Source organism: Saccostrea cucullata, unplaced genomic scaffold, assembly GCF_032062105.1.
Source record: "Saccostrea cucullata isolate Sc308-1 unplaced genomic scaffold, CSIRO_AGI_Scuc_v1 ctg11806, whole genome shotgun sequence".
Taxonomy (NCBI): Eukaryota; Metazoa; Mollusca; class Bivalvia; order Ostreida; family Ostreidae; genus Saccostrea; species Saccostrea cuccullata.
The window spans coordinates 1-20,316 of record NW_026922660.1 but is presented as its reverse complement, the minus strand read 5'-3'; the positions used below and the strand labels follow the sequence as shown (position 1 = coordinate 20,316).

At 33.1% G+C, this 20,316-nt stretch overlaps 2 protein-coding genes across 2 annotated transcripts; one reads left to right on the top strand and one right to left on the bottom strand.

Annotated features, from left to right (window-relative positions):
- The first annotated feature begins 3,943 nt into the window (after positions 1-3,943).
- Positions 3,944-18,390, top strand: LOC134262168 (uncharacterized). The gene is made up of 3 exons (XM_062744560.1): positions 3,944-4,024; positions 4,411-4,658; positions 18,250-18,390. The coding sequence occupies exons 1-3, from the start codon at positions 3,976-3,978 to the stop codon at positions 18,325-18,327; spliced, it is 375 nt and encodes a 124-aa protein (XP_062600544.1). The 5' UTR covers positions 3,944-3,975; the 3' UTR covers positions 18,328-18,390.
- A 1,131-nt stretch (positions 18,391-19,521) lies between these two features.
- On the bottom strand, positions 19,522-19,938 carry LOC134262167 (uncharacterized). Its single transcript, XM_062744559.1, has one exon. The coding sequence runs from the start codon at positions 19,936-19,938 to the stop codon at positions 19,522-19,524; it is 417 nt and encodes a 138-aa protein (XP_062600543.1).
- Positions 19,939-20,316: the final 378 nt, after the last annotated feature.

Here is a 20,316-nt window from a genome sequence, read left to right as displayed (position 1 = left end):
GGTTTTCTTTCTGATGTTTGCTTACAAGTATTAATTGTAACTTTGATAAAGTCAAGGTCATAGTATCAATGGAAATACATGTATTTAAAGAATCCTTGTTTAAAAATTTATGAATCATGATAGATATACAGTACACTCATAACTCAAACTTTTTTTTTTCAAAATCACAGGTATTCCGAATGAATTTGGAGAAGCTATGAGAAGCGAGAATGGAATATATAAAGCAGCGACCTACGAACCGTTTAACAAAAATAAACCATATCAAGCAAAGAAATGTTCCACCCCTAAACCTTACAAAGGACACACATACAAACATACCATCAAACCAATACGTGAAAGCAGAGAGTACGAACCCTATACTTATGATCACGTGTACGTTATGTCAAGGATATATCACGAAAAACCAAAGAAAGAGGGACCAGAGAAAACAAAGAAACCGCCCCCCTCAGAAACCGAAAACACCTCCGCCAGTAAGCTCAATTTTTTTAAAAATTTAAATGCAAGTTATAATGTTTCCTCATTTTGTATATGTGTGTCCTATACATTGGAAACACGAAAAAAGGAACAAATAAATATAAATCAATACAAAAATCTAAGCTCTGGAAACAATAAACATGAGTTACATTTAACAGTATTATATTTTGCATAATCAAACTCATGGTATAAATCAAAAACTCTTTTTGATAAAAAAAAAGTTTGTATGAAAGACTAATGTTTATTTTATTTTAGCCTCGCCAGTCCTCGCCTTCTCTACCATACAGTGCTGTGGAAACCATCAAGCGGTCAAATCTGTTATTAGCAGAAGTACGCACATCATCACCGGAACACAGCTATTCTGTGTTCAGCTGACAGGAGATATACTTCCGGTTTTGCTATACGTCTACTTCCAGAACGTGTTGTGTGCAATATTTAGATTTATTGCAAGCATGATATCCCACATATACAAGCAGTGTATATAATACTACTTGAACCCTTAGTATTGATGACTCAAGCAAGTGTTCATAAGCCAAGTCAGTTTCAAGACTTGCATATTGTCATTTGAAATGCTTGAATATGTATTATTTGAATATACATGTAATGTTAGCATTTTTATGACTTTATAGTTCTTTCGTTTATGTATTCCAATGTTTTTTGTCTTTAATGCGAAGAAGATAAAATATTTCACCATTGCCAGTCCAGTGCTTCACTTAACCAGTCCAATATTTCAATACGTCAGTCCAATCTATATGTTACTTTTTCCATGTTACTCTTTCGGTTCATTATTTAACAAGAAACATATGGAGATAACGAACAGTATTTAGGATCAAAAGTCCATAAAACAATACAAAATAGGAGCAGAACAAACACGGACCTCCAAAACATCAGAGGTGGGATCAGGTGCCATGGAGGAGTAAGCATCCCCTGCCGATCAGTCACACCCAAAGTGTGCTCCTTGTCATGATCGGAAAATAACGGAAAAATCCGTCGTTAATTCAGTGTATAAATAATGGACTAACTATTAGTATGAAAAACGTCAGTCAGCATTTGACTCAATGATAAATTGCATTTGCTAACAAATTCATTGTATCGACCATAGAACTTACGAATTGATAACTTTAAACGAGACAGCTTAAATTCTTGTTTCATCAACTTGTTTGTCAATAATTTACCTCGTTTTAGAAATTGTTCATACGTAGAGCATGCTCTTGCGTATCGAATCAACTGAAATATATAAACTCCGTATGCAGGTGATGAAGGTATATTGCTGCATAAGTAAGGGAAGTTGACGATAGAAAAGTTAATGTCATCACGTTTATCATAGAGCTTGGTTGTTAGATTACCATTAACGTCTTTTTCAAGTAAAATATCCAAATATGAAACAGATGTGTCAGACATTGTGGTATCTTTTATCTCAAGCTCACCAGATTATATCGTATCGACATAAGAATGGAAATTGCCCTTGTTAATTGACAATACGTCGTCGATTTATCTAAATGTCGAGTTGAAGGCACGGTAAGTGTTTTCTTCTTTTCACGCATAAGATTTTGCACCAATTCTGCTTCATATGAATACAAAAATAGGTCTGCTAATAACGGGGCGCAATTGGTACACACTGGAATTCCAATAGATTGTTGGAAGACCTGGTCTCCATAAACGACGTAGATATTGTAAATCACAAATCCAAGCATCTTTTTGAAGTCAACATCAGAGTACTTGTGTTTACAATCAGAATGATTTTTAACAAAGTAATTTTGCAAATAACCAATGACAAGGTAAGTAAATTTACGAGTTCCATTTTTACTAAAAAAGCAGCTGTCAATGATATCATAAAGCCTGGATCGGGACTTTAATTAATCGTGGGGAATGGTTGCGTATAAATTTGAAAAGTCGTAAGTTTTAAAGCTGTTGATTTTGGTGATATCTTGTGATTTCAAATTGTCCAAAAGTTCCTTGGAATTTTTAAGTATCCACGTCGGATTTACACCACTTCTTGAATATATTGTTTCACAGTATTCTTGAAGTTTGTCCTTCACTACTGTTAAAATTTTAGTGAGGAGTAAAGAAAGAGGCTTGATTGAACATTTACCGAAACCCGCTATGTATCTTTGTTTGTAAGGATTCTTATGAAGTTTTGGAATCCCGTATATATACTTATACAAATATAACTGCCTGAAGAGCCGAGCATGGCGAAAGCGCTTGTAGTAAATGTTTTGTGATATATTTGGATTTTTACTTTTAAATATATACATGTATATATATACATATATACATATACGTGGTAGATCAAATTCGTTTTGGTTCTTTGGAATATTAAAAATATTCAAAACTGTCATATGATTTTGAAGAATTTCCACCTTAGAAAGGGAACTATGAGTTTAAGTTGGATTACCACTTGCAGAATTAAATCCAAGTTCTTCTAAAATACAATTTATATAATGAGCCTTACAAACGAAGACAATGTTGTTACCTGCTTTGTCAGCAGGGACCAGTACGTACTGATCATGTATAATCTATCTAATTCTTTTCTCACTTCTGGTTTATTGAATACAGAAGGGTAGATGGTTTTCATACTGCCCCTCAATCTTTTAATACGTGATTGTAACATGGATCTGATGCATTTAATCCATTCTGACGAAGTGTCAACGCCTTCTTTTTCATATCTGGCCCATCGTCTGTATGAATGCCAAAAGACAAATCAGTCTTGAAAGAAAATAAATACACTAAAATAGTTTTAGAAATAATAATGGATTATACTATAAATTATAATTTGGTTTATAATCTTAATCTAGATCTACACATGTAAATCAGTGAAAGTTTTGGAAAGCGTTCCAATGTCCGATTTACATATATATAATCACCAGAATGAGCACGCAAGTCACTATGTCACCACTGAGGTTCAGGGCGATGTCAATAGAGCGATGATGTACTTATGCGAAGACGATCGTGCGATGGTACGATAGAGCGATGTTGATTCTATAAGATGGTGATGTCACAACGTTGACGCGATATTCGATTATACGCTGTATTGTGTTATTACACTATTGCCATGGCGCATCGATTGTCATCATCGTCATCGCACCATGGACTATGGATCGAATGTTCGATAGTGAATACTTGGGTCCAATCCGAATTCTTTAGATAAGTACTTTTTGTTTCCTGATACAAACGCTTTGAACGAAAAAACCCATGATCACGTTCAAGTTCAAAATATCATATGAATCTTATTTTAAAAGCCCACGAAAAATATAATTTATATTCACCTCTCACAATTTTTTTCTCCCTTTATTTTCTTTAAAAGACTGCACATTGACTGTTTGAATGATGACGATATTTATAAATCATTAAGAGCAGCTTTGTAATTGTTTTAATTGTTGATTTAAAAAAAAATAACAAAAGAAATCAGCCATCCCCAACAGAACTGTTAAATTCCTCGTCCCAGGATCTTTATCATTCAGTGTTATAGCTGGTGTAGACCAGTCAACAAAGAGCCACGGTATGGCTGAATCGCCAAAACATGGGGCGGTTTTTCTTGGGATCGCCAAAAGTAAGTAAAAGTAGTATTTTCATATGGTTTCATTATGATATCTGTACGTTTGGTAGAAATCTATCATATACATGCATTTTAACTTTCTTTGTCTCGACAACCTGAAATGACAAAATACTAGTATCTTATTCCTTACGCACAAATTTGTCGCTGATGAAAGTTAATATCTTGGCAAAAATCTTCAATGCTGTGGATTCAGGACAATTTCTTGTAGCCAATTTTCGTGGATTGCTTAAATATTACTGGTTCTTGGGAGTGAAAATTCGAGTCTTAAATGAAAGAAGGAGATATGAACTCTTAGTGTATGAATTCGTGGAGGATGTAAATTCACGAATTCCACGAATATTGAACCACCGCAAAATTTATGGTATAATTATGTTCTGTAGGCAATTTGAATCAAGATGGTCGCTCAGACATGTTGGATTCTAGAACTGGAATGTACAAAACTAGAGAATACAAACCAAAAAAGTATGTACCAACAATACGAGAGTACAACCCAAAACCAAGAGAATTCAAGAGGCGGGAGTATGTGCCAAGAACGGAAATAAAATTTCACGAGTACGACAAGATCCGGGAATATGATCATTTTTACGATGTGGAACCACCAGAGGACGAAACGAACAGACGCCCCGGGGTAGGTCTAATTTTCACCGGAGACATATTTCACTAAATTGCTAATAAGGCAAGTTCTGAATGTTAATGTCAGTTCATTAATTTTATTTAAATTTCATTGGGGTTATTATTTTCTTCTTATCATACAAATTTACACATTTGTATAGTGTTAAAGAAATCTTAAGCTTTTGACATCAACTTCAAGACCCTGAAGTTGAAATCCAAGCCTTGTACTGATTACACCACTTTAATTTATATACTGTATACAGGGTTATTTTCGCCCCTATATTTACTTTGCAAGAACCACAGTGAGTATGCAACGTTCATATACATTATTTTGTTGTAAGGGAACAACAAAATATTGGCAAAACTTGTCTATAGAAAGTAACGATTGTCCCCCTTTCTCGAACCATGGCGGGACCATAATAAAAGTTGTTTTTTTTAAATTCTTAAAGTAACATGCATATTGGGGAAAATCTTATCAAAAATTCTCAGTATTACAAATTGGATCTACGTATTATATTATATACACATACATATAGCTCTGTCATTGTCCGGAGTCTGTTTATATCGTGCGGAGCCTAGGTAAAGAATTGAAAGTACAAAACAAAAACAAACAAAACAAAAACAAACAAAAACCTTAAAATTAGAAATTCTTTAAATGATCGTAAGAAGGACAGATTGACAGTATAAAGGGTTTGCATACATTTCAAACAGTATTATTTAAAATATTTATCACACTATGAAAATAAGTTTGTACACGTCATACGTCATAACTTCTTCATTTCAGATGCTAATACATTGTACTATTATGTAGTAAATGAAAAAAAGGCTCAACCGGGATTCGAACCTGGGCCTTTCACATGCGAAGCGAGAACTTTTTCCCTCGTCCATCGACGAACTTAAATCCAGTTAAATAAAAACAATGGGTCACATTCATATGTTGACTTCACCTTCTACATTGTTAAAATTAAAAAAGAAAACGAGTGTGTCTAGTTTACCCTCTACTAAACCTTTTGACTTAAAAAATAGGCTTCTTAGGCCGTAGGTAGTTGTCATGTAGAATTTAATCGCAAAAGTTCAAAGGCATCTCGAGATATCGCTTGGAAATGAAAGTGTAACAGTCAAAAATACAGCCCAACGGAGGGACGGACAGAAGGGCGGTGGGGAACAGAATGAGTTATGGTATAATGTTTAATTGCAAAAACTCAAATGCTTTTAGAGATATTGCCCGGGGATGAAAGTTTGATAAACACATACATAAAATGTATGAATTTGCGACCTTGACCTTTGACCTTTTTACCTCAAATTTAATAGAGGTCTTCTTTAAGCCATAGCGAGTTGTGATTTTAAATATTGCAAAAGCTAAACGGTTAATCGATATATCTTGCGGAAACGAAAGTGTTAAAACAGAATTGCTTTAATTTATAACTGATCTTTGACCTTTTGACCTAAAAATTAATATGGGTCTTTTTTTTAGGCCAAAGGGGGTGTAAAATTGTGTAAAATTTCACTGCAAAAGCTCAAAGGCTTCTGGAGATGTTGTATGGAAACGTTTCAAGCGTTACGCACAGACAGAATTGACTACAGACGGACGGACAAACAGCTAGACGGACAGACCGACCGAAATTAGATATATCAATTCTTGTATAATTCAAAGTAAAATATACAAAAATTCAAAATTTTTTGTTTTGGAATAAGTGTACAAAAGTATTTAATCTATTTATAAATAGACATTTTAATGTAGCACACAGTTCCAGGCTCTACTGACGGAGTATTCGAACTCTTCAACTTAAGGGAAACATATCCCACCCATATTACAGATTTTGATTAGAACATACATGTATTTGTTTTTTAACTTAAAAACATTAATTTTACTATTTTTATACTGTATCTATCTCTCAGCTCACTCTCTCCCTCACACTCTACCAACACACACACATACAGTATCTCTCTCCACCCTCTCTCCACCCTCTCTCTCGCCCTCTCTCTCCACACACACTTTCTTTCTTTCTCTCCCCAAACACACTCTCTCTCTCCCCACTCCCTCTCCCCACTCTCCCCACACATACTCTTTCCCCACTCACTCTCTCTCCCCACATTCTCTCCCCCCCCCCCACACACTCTCTCCCCCCACACACTCTCTCTCTCTCCCCCCACATCTCTCCCCCCACACACACACTCTCTCTCCCTACACACTCTCTCTATACCCACACTCACCCCACACACACTGTCTCCACCCACACACACACTGTCTCCCCACACACACTCTCTCTCCACACACACTCTCTCTCCCTACACACTCTGTCTCCCCACACTATACCCCCACACACACTCTCTCTCACTTCACACTCTACCCACACACACTCTCTATCCTCTTGCTCACTCTTCTCTCGCTCTCTCCTTTCTCTCGAGAGCGCATTTTGACAGAGTTATCTTCTCCCCACTCCAAACAGGAGTAGGGAGTCGACGAGGCATAGGAATAAGGCAGGTAAAAAGAAAAGGAAAAGTTTCCCTTTCATTTTTTCCCTATCCCATGTCTCCCTCTCCCAGCAGAATTTCTCTCACACCACTCTCTCCCTCTTTCTTACCCTCTCTTTCTTTTTTTATTTTTTTTTATTTTTCAGCTTTACAACATATTCGTCGTAAAAAACTTTATGTACGGAAGCTTTATTAAAAAGTAATAGTGTTTAAAGTCTGGCTTTACTATTATCTCTAAATGTGCGTTATTGGTTAGTTAGATTCATACTATATCACACAATAATTTCTAATTATGATTCTTAACATTCTTGAAAAGTTAATTTTCCCAAGAAACACATCTGTGTATTTCTAATCAAGAAATAAACCATAGAAAATTGATTACAACGCATACAGAACGTTTACGCTAAGAATAGAGCTATTGAACCACTAGAAGTGCCATGTGCTATTCCATTTCCTACTTAAACATTGTATGTGTATGTCAGATTTTCAGTAACTGTTTAAAATTGTTTTGAAACTTTTATTGGTAATTAAAAAGACCTAGTACATGATATAAACCTACTTGATTATTCACGTATGGGTTGCAAATTTTATTTTACTGTAATTTATTTATAATGATATGACAATGAATATAAACTAAATTAAAAGACGTATATCAATAGTGAACATGTCAATACATGTGTATAATTCATATTGATTCTATTTCCTTTGATAGTTGTGTGTAAAACATGTTTTTTGCCATAAAGGACTTGATATATATGTATTACTAGTATTTGGTTTACTCGACTGACGATTTGGTGTTCACTAAATCGCCTCCGGTGTAACACTGCCGCCTTTGCGTGATCTTCCTGAATGGGGTGTAAATTGGTTGATTATTGGACCAATCAATTATAGAGTTTTTTAAATTCCAAGTCATTCTTTTAAGGAAGCTCTAAACACTGACAGAAATCGCTTTTTGGACTTTGAGAAAAATATATCATATAAAGGTGTGCATACTGAGGCTTTTTCATTCATTTATAACATAGGATACGTGCCTTATTTCCGCAGGAAAAATGTTCAAAAGTAATGGACTTTTTTTGAGCTGAAAATATTGCTGTTTACTTACACTGGGAAAATAAATGAAAATAATAAATTCAATTACTTATTCTTGATCTTATATAATGCTAAGCATGTTTTAATCTTTTACAAAACGTGTAATTAATTATAAATACCAATTTTTAGTAATCTTACTTCTAAGGGCAGATCACTCTAACTGCATAAAACTACCCTATAAAAGAAGCTCTTCAGTGTGCAGTGTTTAGAGTTTCTTTAAGTATTGAAGTTATGGAGAAGGCAGGGGTCAACATATTTTTTTATAAAATGTTTTACGGTAGATTCATAAGACAAAAATAAAGTGGGTGTATTTGAATGTACATGTAGTTGCTAGGGAAATGGGTGAAGGGTGGAGGGGGGGGGGGGGAGTATTCACTCGACAAAAAACATCTTATGAAACTAAGACTACATTTTATTACATTCTAAAAAAAATCATATTAAAGATTATTGGACAGATAATACAATTAAAATCACCTTGAAATCCCAGCCAGATACAAATTCTATTACATGTATTCAGTACCCCTGTAAATACACGTACCATATATAGAAAGGTAAAGTGTCCAATTTCAAAGTGATTTTTAAATCAGGAACTGTAGATAAAGGATAGTAAGAGATAAAAAATAAAGAAAATCATATTAAATTGATATTTACAAAAAAATCATAAAAGTGGGGTACTTTGAAAAAGGAGGGTCCTGTCCATAAAAACCTGTGATATACAGGCCCAGAGATGCCAATGACGACAACCTTCCCTCTGTTTTCCTGGTTTCGAATCAATTTTTCAGTTAGTATATATTGAATCAAATGCCCATTACTGTTGCTGACTTTAAAATCTGCAGGTCAGAATTATTGTAGAAATAAATTATCTACATTAAAAGTCTTTCCATCCTCACAATTTTAATGGGTTAAAGAATACAAGCTAATGTAAAAAAAGAAAAAAAATGTATCCCCCGCTAAAAATGTCATATTTACTATATATACTCTTTTTATATACAGTAAATATAACATTTTTAAAACGTGCTAATTTCGGCGAATTTTTGTTTTTATTTTAATGAGAATATTCAGAAACACATTGAAAAACACATAATACACAAAATACACCATTCTGTAACCAAGCGCCTATGGGTTAAGTGATTCCTTAGTGCCGCTCTGCTCTGCAAGCGATAAACAATGATTTTATCTTGCGGCACCTATGGCACGCCAATTTCACAAAAATGAGCTAAACATAGTTTCACAGTTGATAAACTAGGTTATCGACTGTAAACTATAGCTTACAAACCGTGAACTATAGTTAACAATTCCTCTGTAAAACTATATTTAACAGTTGTTAACCATAGTTTACGAATATCACATCACATTCTGGATCACAGTGTGTCTAGTTCATTCATATACTAAGTACTGTAAATGTATTATATTTAGCGTGTACGACATTTGGCAGAAATTGACTTTTGAATAAGTTAGCGTAGATTTGATTTAGCGCATTCATATTTATATGTATACTTGCAAGACATTTAGCTATGTACTTGATTTAGCGGTTGCTGCGATCCGCCAAAGCCGCTAAAAGGAATACACAGCCAAATGTAATACGTTTACAGTATTGTGAAAAAACCCTCTTTGCTCTAACAGAAAAGCATGGAATCAATATTGATATTATACCCATAATATTATATTCGAAATTTAGATTTGGAATACCAATAGTTCCTTTAGGCAAGGATGGTGCCTATGGCATGCCATATTCACAAAAGTGAGCTAAACATAGTTTCACATTTAAGCTAGTGTCTTTCCACAATATTTTATTAAAATAGAAATTTGGTGTTATGACTTATGTTGATAAAAATTGGTGGAGAGTCACAAAGTTTATCAACTGTAAACTATAGTTTACAAACCGTGAACTATAGTTAAGAATTCGTTAACTATATAGTTTTTATCTGTAAAACTATAGTTAACGAATGCTATAATCTAAGTTTATCTTTCTGTAATAAAACGTTAACAAAAGATTTTGTTGATAAACATAAATCCATGTCTGTAAACTAAAATTTACAATCGTGAATTATAGTTAAGAGCTGTTCATCATAGTTTCACAAATCATGAAACTATATTTATTAGATCATTAAGTATAGTTAAGAGTTGTAAACCATAGTTTACAAATCGTGAAACTGTACGAGGGACGTTCAATAAATGATGTCATCAGGGCTCGGAAAGAAGCAAAAGACGCTTTTTAATGATTTAGTCTTCATGATTTTACTAATTAATCTCTTTTGAATAAAATAGATGTCCGTTAAATTTATATTTAATTTCTGATTGTATTTATAGAACACATTTTTGGGTATGACCCTTAGTATACTGGAAAATAGCAGATCCAATGATTTCCTGGACTTGTTTTTTTTTCTTTCTAAAAGGTGGTTTTTCAAGTTTGGAAATAGAAACAAGTCAAAAGGTAAAAGGTCTAGCGAATATTGTTAATGTGAAAAAATATTAACTTTCTTTTTATTCCGAAAACCCCTTTACTCTTCAGGGGTGCAGGGTTTGGACGCTGTCATGAAGAAATTTAATGTAGTGGATTCCTGATTCTAGGTCCTTCCTCTAATAAACCTTTCGATTTTTTTGCAAAAAGATTGCTTTCTAGACTCCTCCAAAAATTAAACTGTCTCCCCGAATACGCAATTGAACAATAGTACCACTAATATTTAAGAAAATTGCATATAAATCTATCTTTGTGTTCTTGCATTCCTTTGCTATTTTTATCAAGTTCATCTTATGGTAAATTTTGTATTGAGTGTTTTAAGCAATAGATTCATGTTCCATTATCTGTTTGAATATGAAAGAAACTTGGATAACTAAAGTTACTGATATTTTAAAATAATTGTTAAGACATTCCTACACGCTGTCGTTTTCACTCATTTTTCAAAATATAGAGTGATCTTTGAGTACCAAACTTTTTTACCGTCAAACGTTTCTTTAAAACATTGTAAACTAGTGCTAATTGTAACGGGGACCGTTACAGATGTTCCCCAAACGCTCCCCAACTCCCTTTTGGTGCCATATTCCCTGTTATCTCTATTAAATAAGAAATACTTTATGGAATTTAGACTTAATCAAGGTCTTCCAAGAAAAATACAAAATATATTAAAAAAATAGGCATTGCACGCGTGTTCATGTGCGTAACGACCATATTATCTTGTCTACACTACGTTAAATTTTAATAATATCAAAGCATTAAATCCAAAAGTATTAAAAAATGCACTCATTCGAGTGTATTTTTTATTTTACTCATTTCACGTGCACGCACGTGCAAGCACGTGCATAATGACTACACCTTCTTGTAGGAGTCCCTTATATTTATCCAAGTTCTAAATCTCATCCTGTTTGGTTGAAAAACAAGAGAGTTATAGCCATTTGAAGTTTCAGCCAATCAGATTGCAGCACACGTGCATGCGCGTGATTTCATGAATATTTTCTATATCATATTTTAGGATATCGTAATGCATGACTATGTTTTAAATTTCAAAGCATTTCGTCAAAAAACAAAGGAGATATAGCCATTTAAAGTTTTAGCCAATCAGATTACAGCACGTGCGCATGCGCATGCTTTTATTAAAATTTTAATATATCATGCTGTAGATCTTCATTATGTAGGACCATGTTCAAAATTTCAAAAGATTATGACAAGAAACAAGAAAGATATTGAGACTTTAGTTTCAGCCAATCAGAGCAAAGCGCACGTGCATGCACGTGAGATCTTGCTATTTTGACCATGCCATCTTGTCTATACTACTAATGTATCCTTACATTATGAGTTTCAAAGCATTTTATCAAAAAATAGAAAAGTTCCGACTATATCTATTATATTGGTTATTTCAAGTGTTGCACGTGCGCGCTCTTGCAAGCACGTGCGCGCAAAATGACCTTGATTCCGCAAATCTGCATAACATGTCTACTTACCCTAAAAAGGTTTTACCTACCTCGGACGAACAGTTTACAAGATCATTCCCGGACAAAAAAGTACCCAGGAAGAAGAAGAAAAATAATAATAATAATAATAATAACTAGTGCTAATTGTAACGGGGACCGTTACAGATGTTCCCCAAACGCTCCCCATGTCCCTTATCGTGCCTTATTCCTCTAAGACCTTTTATAAATATGCTAAGTATCCCAGAATTTCATTTAAGAATATAAAGGTTACAATGATATCAACTATCAACGATATATTGTTTAACGTTTTGCATGCACGCACACGTACATGTACATGCATATGCAAGATGATTATGGCATGTTGATTAAGCGATTAACATATCTTTCTTTCCCGCGAATCAAAGAAAAAAATACATATATAAATTTACCATTTTTCAAGCATATGTCATATTTTTAATATATCGATTCACATTTTATTTCTCTACTTATTTTAACCTCGGGCTCAAAGTTGGTTTTATTCCGACGACAAGGCAGGGTTAAAGTCGACTAAGGGTATCACACCAATACCTAACCAATCAAAATGAACTTATTCAATAGTAGTTCCATACATGGAAAAGGGATTTTCCTTTCTGTTCAGAATTTTTTAAATATTTCCTCTCAGGCCATTTTGACAACTCTGATACCTGTGCCTGGTAAATTTTATATACTTTGTAAATAAATATATAAAGGTTTTTTGACCGGAACTATTCATTTTTTCCAATGCATAGGGGGCTACTCTCTGGGGTTTACAAGAGATGTTTAAAAAGACATTCGTGTCAGCTAATATGACCTATATTGTTTAACACCTTCTTATTAATATTTTTTTCATGAATGCAAATATCTGATTGTTTTACGAAGGAGCGTACATGTATATTGATTTTTAATATACCGAAAATCGCTATTTCTGGGGATTGCGTAAATCTAAAAAAAATTCAAATAAATTTCAAAGGTAAATTAAACAAAGGATGCTTGGTATTAAAATATTATTTCAAATCAGTAGAATTGAATGCTATTAACGACATCTGAATAAATAGGCTATAAAAGGCTTATATGCCAACTTTGGTCATTTGCACTTTAATTTTAAACACGACAGGATTTGTAATTTTTTCTGTATAAATTAATAATTTCTATATACTTTGGAAACTCAAATGAAATATTTTAATACACTTTCCTCGAGCTCTTCTCTGCAGTTTTCCTGAAATTTTATGTGGGTCCGAGGTGTTATTTGAGTTTAACAGTGATTCTCTACGTTGCCATTAATTTGATTTGTTTGTGTGTGTGTGTGTGTGTGGGGGGGGGGGGTTATTTTTATTCTTAACCTATTTAACGTTGGAGTTGAATCTTGTATCTTATTCCAAGAACTTAAGATTGATTGTGACATTAGGAGGAAAGGTCAAGGTCATTAAAAACCACCACCTCTTTAACTTCTAACCTGTCAACCGAAATAAACTCTGAAAGGTGTTTCTAGATACATGTACATGTACTTCATGTTTCTTTTTACCCTTGGGTCAAGGACAAAGGTTAAGGTCGATTTCAAGTTCATAGGTCAAGGTGATTTTGGTAAATAGCTAATATCAACATTTTATTCAGGTTATCAGTGACCTTGACCTAAGTTTCAAGGTCAAGGGTAAAAAGATCTGCATGCTTCAGTATGTTACATGTCTTGACATTTAGAAGTTCTTAATTCTGCATGAACATCAAACACTCAAGTATACTGTCTTTTAATACATTTTGTGCGGTCGCATGTGCATGCACGTCCATGCATTTACTTTTGCTAGTAGTATAATGTAGGCAATCATTATATCTATTCATATTTGAAATTTCACCCTGTATTATTGAGAACCAAGAAAGTTGTAGGCATTTAAAGTTTTAGCCAATCAGATTGCAGCACACGTGCATGTGCGTGCGTTCATGATTATTCTTATATATCATGCTGTAGATCTTCATAATGTAAGACTATGTTCAAAATTTCAAAGGATTTTATCAGAAAACAAAATAGATATTTAGACTTTTAGTTTCAGCCAATCGCAGCGAAGGGCACCTGCATGCGCGTGAGATCTTGCTATTTTGACCATGTCATCATGCCTATACTACTATCATATCCTTATATTATGAGTTTCAAAGCATTTCATCCAATATTTAAAAAGTTACGGCTAAGTCTATTATATTGGTCATTTCACGTGTTACACGTGCGCGCACATGCACGCACGTGCGCGCAAAATGACCTTCGTTCCGCACATCTACATAACATACCTAGTGACCCTAAAAAGGTTTCACCTAGATCGGATGAGTAGTTTACGAGAACACTCGCGGACAAAAAAGTACCGGAGAACAAAGAAAAAATTCAGAAAAAGTAAAAACAATATGTTCCCAAACTTCGTTTGGGGAACATAATAATAATAAGAAACAGAGTAAAAACAATATGTTCCCCAACTTCGTTTGGGGAACATAACTACTCCCGATATGATGTATATCAAATTTGCTATGTGTCTTAAAGTCAGTCATACATCATCAGATATTATTTGTTGGAATTGGGCAAAGATTACATAAGTTGTTATAATTTTTGTTGGCAAGGACGGTACCCATTTTTGATGCCCATTATATAATTTTTTATCATTGAAATCCACTTGCTTATTTGTCTATAAAACAGTCAAATGTTGATGTAAATCTCACATATTTCAGTGAAAATTTCTTTGGGACTTTTACACGTTTTACAGCAGCTTTAATGAAGCTTTTATTTTCACTCTAGTTTACTGATTCTTTACCATTCATTTATAATGCAGTGTCTCGAATAGCCCTTGTTTCCCAGCTTCTCACGATGAAACTAGTTGATGAAAAGTGGTCACATAAACTGTTATCAATTCATTAAAGATTCAATAATGAAAGAAAGTCTAGCTTAATGTCATTTGATTTCTATGTTGTATGTCATCGAGCTAATGACATTATTTATTGAACGTCCCTCGTATTTATCAGATAATCTTTGTTTTGCAATCGCAAATGAGAGTTTACGGATCTGAAACATAGATTACCTCGTTAACTATGGTTTACAGGTGTAAAATATAGATCAACGTTAACTATAGTTTACAGCTAAACATAATTTCACAGTCGATAAACTAGGTTTATCGGTTGTAAACTATACTTTAACAACGTTATTCTATATTTTTTTACATCTGTAAACCATAGTTAATGCGATAATCTATGTTTCAGAATCTTAAACTGTATTTAAGGTAATACGCAACGTAGTTTGAACTTTTCTGTCTTTTTCCATGGAGTGAAGAGTTCTAATTTCCGAAGGAATTGTGTGCTATATTTTAATTTCTACGTATGGTATTGTACACTTATTCAAAAACAATGTTGGATAAAAGAAACATCTAGAATATAACTAAAGTTAAGTATGTTTTACATATTTGTCTTTGAATCATCCCAAAATTTTCATCAATTTTTATCTTTCAAAAATCCCTGGTAATGCATACTGATTTTTTGTATATGAATATCTGATGACACTATAATCTTAAATTAAGAATACCTTGAAAATTATCAGTAGGTAAGGTACGCTGCGTATGTCCGTAACACAGAAAACAACCATTTGCGATTGCAAAACATAGATTATCTTTTAAAAACAGTTTCACGATTTACAGTCGATAAACCTAGTGTCTGTCTTTCCACCAATTTTTATCGACAAGTCATAACACCAAATTTTCTATTTTAATAAAACATTTGTGGAAAGACACTAGTTTAACTGGGAAACTATGTTTAGCTCATTTTTGTGAATATGGCATGCCATAGCCACCATCCTTGCCTAAAGGAACCATTGGTATTCCAAATCTAAATTTCGAATATAATATTATGGGGTAAATATCAATATTCATTCCATGCTTTTCAATTAGAGCAAAGAGGATTTTTTTTTACCATATATGAATGCACTTGATTAAATGTGATCCAGAATTTTAGCCCAATAATTTGGAGAAAATATGTCATCGAAAACTTAAATTATACAAGAAGATTTTAAAGACATTTTCCTATATGCATTTATCCCCTTGTAAAACTTTTCCCCCGACATATTCTTATGTAAATTAAAAAAAAAAAACAGCCCAAGGGCAAGGGGCCATGATTTGAATAATCCAGATTTTATCCTTTATCAGGGGGCATAGAGATGCGTTTCAACTTTTCAGGTTCAGAGCTTCTTGAGAAAATTTTCAATGACCGAGGTTTTACCCTTCAATTGAACAATATCAAATCTTCTTGATTAAAAAATGCTTATTTTGTGCCAAGTGTAGCTAAAACTTACCAAGTGACTTTTTAGAAAAAGTCGAAATGTAAATTGACAAACAGACAGACACCCGGACACTAGACAAAGGGTAATTATTCAAAAAAGTGTACTAAAACTTACAACTCAGGTGAGCTAATAATGCATGAATCTCTTTTGGTATCATCAATCACACTCCGTAAAATTTAGAATAGCCGCATTGGAGGTTTGTTTTCCAACGAAAGAAACAAAGAGACCGTTCATGCAGTTTATCTGATTAGGATATATTTGCATATTCTATGAACTGAAATTGTTAATTTTTATGATTTTTTGTTTCAATTTCATTTGAATTGCGGTGATTAAACTTTAAGGTCAAAAGCATTTGAAATTTAACAATAAATAGTTTTCTTACACGTTTTTTTTTTCTGTTTCAACTTTCCTAGGGTATACAAGTAAACTAAAATATCTTAAAACCATTCACAAAGTTAAGGTAGTTCGATCCTCAGGGTTTATAAAATTAGCAGTTATATAATCAAAAGTACTCATTAAAGTATCTCTGAATATACAAAGTTATGTAAATTTATCCTCAGTATTTCTTTAAAGTTAAAGATTAAGGTAATGCCACCCTCCTATGATGTCATAGGTTTTTGCAAAAATTGTAATTTGTTTAAATTCATACCTAATAGAACAGCATCTTTTGGAAAAACGCCTTATAATAGATTTTATGATAAATATTGTAAAGTAAAAGAATTTTGAAAAAATGCATATTTTCTTTATTTAATCAATTATTCAATCTTTAACAAATGTTGACAAGGGCAATAACTCCTTCTAATGTCTCTTCATTCAGGCATTTGCTTTATTGTACTTCTAATGTAAAATAGTTTCCCTGATATTTACAATTCAAGTTTCTCATAAGTAGGAAGTATTTAGGAACATTCAGCATCAGAATTATGCATTTTATCCAGTTTTTACATATTTTTCATAACACTGTTTACAAAAAATGTGCGATTTTTTTTTATGTTGACATACACCTCTGTTTATCTATGTTTCGCACCTGAAATAATATGGAGACCTATGCATTTTTTGCATTGATTGGAAAATTACATGCATATTAAATGAAAATAACTGCAGTTTTTGTACTTTAAACCATTAAAATTATGAGGGTGGAAACACCTTAAAGTTAATCATATTGTATAGGGAAAATTGTCAAATCTTCAATATTTTTGCAGAAAAAGCGAATTGGAATATCAGCAATGCATTTTCTAATTGCAAATTGATCAACAAATATATTTTAGGTTAAAAAACGATAGGTATCCAGGCATTCAGAGAAATTGTCATGATTTTAGACTTATTTGGTATTTTTTGTCTTTTATTTCCGTCATGTATTCTATAATACATAGTGTAAAAGGCTTTTTCTATCATTGCAAGACACCACAAATCACTTCTTATTTCATATCATGCTATGAGCTTTGGTATCTACTTTAAGGCTGGATTCAAGAAAATCTTATTTTTCTAAAACTGTTATTTAATTTTTTTTTCTTTTATAGAGTACAAAGGTCAGCTTTTATAAGACCTTTTCTAAAACTTCCAAAAACCTTGGATATGAATGAAATGAAAATTGTTGCATGAAAAAAAATTAATTTTCAAGCTTCATTTTGATGAATTTCAAATTAAATATTAATTTTTGGAGTTATCCTTCCTGGCTGAGGATCGGATATCCTTAAGTTGCTAAGTTGACGTAACTGAAAAGTTGGTAACTAAAAAGATGCTTGCTGGTCAAATAAAAAGCATTCATCAAAATACTGGTGTATATAAAGTCAGGATATGGCAATATTTTTTTCCATTTCAGAAGGAACCTCCATTTTGTAAATCATACAGAGCGCTGGGTTCCATTAAGAGGACGATGTCCATTATAACACTTCAATAGGAGCGCCCTCTGTCGTTGCCTTTTTCCTTCACAAAGCGCAAATTATGAAACCCCAAGAGGAGCGCCCCCCTGTGGTTAACTTTTTCCTCCACAGATTCGAAATTGGCGGGTGAAAAATATCGAGGAAATAGTCTGTACGTTTTAGGGAGAAAAAAAGCAAGACCTGGATGTGAACAAATGTCAAGGATATTTTGGGCTGAAGTTTGGGACTATTATGAGTGAAACAACACCAACCTTTTCACTGGAATGTTTTTAATCAAGAAATATACATAATTGGCAAGAAAATAGCCGATTGTCTATTAAATCAGAGGCACTTTAAACAATTAATCATTCAAGAAAAATCAACATCAGTGCATGAATAAATCTGATTGGTCCATCAATTCCTATTCTTTACAGTCGCCTTGTTTTATTATTTACTGGCAAGAAAAGCAATTTTCATCAACAATTTTATAACCGTTTCCTGGGAATGTTTTTTTCTTACATATAATATACATTTTATGAACAAGAAATGTGCAATCCAACACTAAAATTGTAAACACTGTATTCCCTGGCAAGATTCGTCTCAATCTACTCACAAACTACATGATATATATACAATGTTAATTATTTACAAACTGTATAAAATTACCCTACATGTGAGACATGTTTTATAAACTCACAATTTTGTAATACTTTTTTAATTACATGTAAGATTATGTAAAAAATCATTTTTAAAAATTCTAAATTAAGAATAGATGTTCAACATCTCTGTATAATGCAATAAATGCCTCCATCTTATTTGTTTGTTTTATTATCATGTTAAAAATTAACACTTTGAATTCATTTCATCTGATTCAAAATTGATTCATTTTGATGACCTGCATGAAATTAAAATTATAGGAAAATTCTAAACTACACATATTACATAAATTCAGCAATGCAAATGCATACTTTTTGATATCAATATTATGACATTTTAATATACCCTTTATGAAAAAATTCTCGTCATAACTCTCCAACAAATATTCTGTGATGTTTGTTCTACTTCAACCTGTAACTGATGTTTTATAAACAGTCTTGAGTACAATATAAGAATAATGTCCAGTCTCTTTGTAGAAATATGATTTTACGTCATAAATTATGCTTGATTCGAGCATTGGATTTCTTTTTCTGTAAGCGTCCATGAAAAACACTAGATATGTTTCAAACCATTAACTATTTGGCGCTCACTGTTGGTGGACAGACGTTCCGATTGCTAAAATCGCTTTCGGAATCCTCGGCAATTACAGATGCCGCCTTTAATTGAATGATGTCGCTGTGCGTAGAAATTCCATTTGACCTTGGTTCTAACTCCTCCTGTTTGATTTCATCTGGGTTCACGGCGACAGGAACAGCTTTAGGAGGCGAGGGTTCAAAAATGTGTGGTTCCTGTTTCAGCATTAAGTCATTGTCATAGTTCATTCGTAGTACGTCATTTTGCTGCTGCATGTGAGAGGTCACGTGATTAATGGAGGGAAGCATCCCATGAGAGTGTCCTCCAACCTGTAGCAGAGCGGGAGGAGGGGAGCTCAGGGCTGCCAGCACGGAACTGTGGGTCTGATATAAGTTGAAATTCGACACACTTGGTTTCATGTCTAAACCTATATAAAATTTAATTATATTTTTAATTCCAAAAATAATATGATACACAAAACATACATTTTGAAATTGTGCGTATTGTGTCTCGATTCATATTAAATATAAAAATAATAAGTATGGTATTTAATGTCGATATCATTTTTACAAAGACAGAACTATATAATACTTATATTGCAAAATTGAAAAAGATAAGTCAAAATATTTTAATATATCATTTATACGTGTGTTCAGTGCTAAAGAGTTTTAAATAGCACCGGAATCTCTATAAAAATATAAGATTCATTCAGAAAGCTCAAGGCTGTTTACTACTTATAGAATCTACATTCCTGAATATCTTGATAATGTTATCTTTTAGGTGTTATATAATCGCAC

Coding starts and splice junctions, on each gene's coding strand:
- LOC134262168 (XM_062744560.1), top strand. CDS start 3,976: ATGGCTGAATCGCCAAAACATGGGGCGGTTTTTCTTGGGATCGCCAAA. Junction 4,025..4,410: donor TTTTCTTGGGATCGCCAAAA/GTAAGTAAAAGT, acceptor TATGTTCTGTAG/GCAATTTGAATCAAGATGGT. Junction 4,659..18,249: donor AAACGAACAGACGCCCCGGG/GTAGGTCTAATT, acceptor TTTCCATTTCAG/AAGGAACCTCCATTTTGTAA.
- LOC134262167 (XM_062744559.1), bottom strand. CDS start 19,938: ATGAAACCAAGTGTGTCGAATTTCAACTTATATCAGACCCACAGTTCC.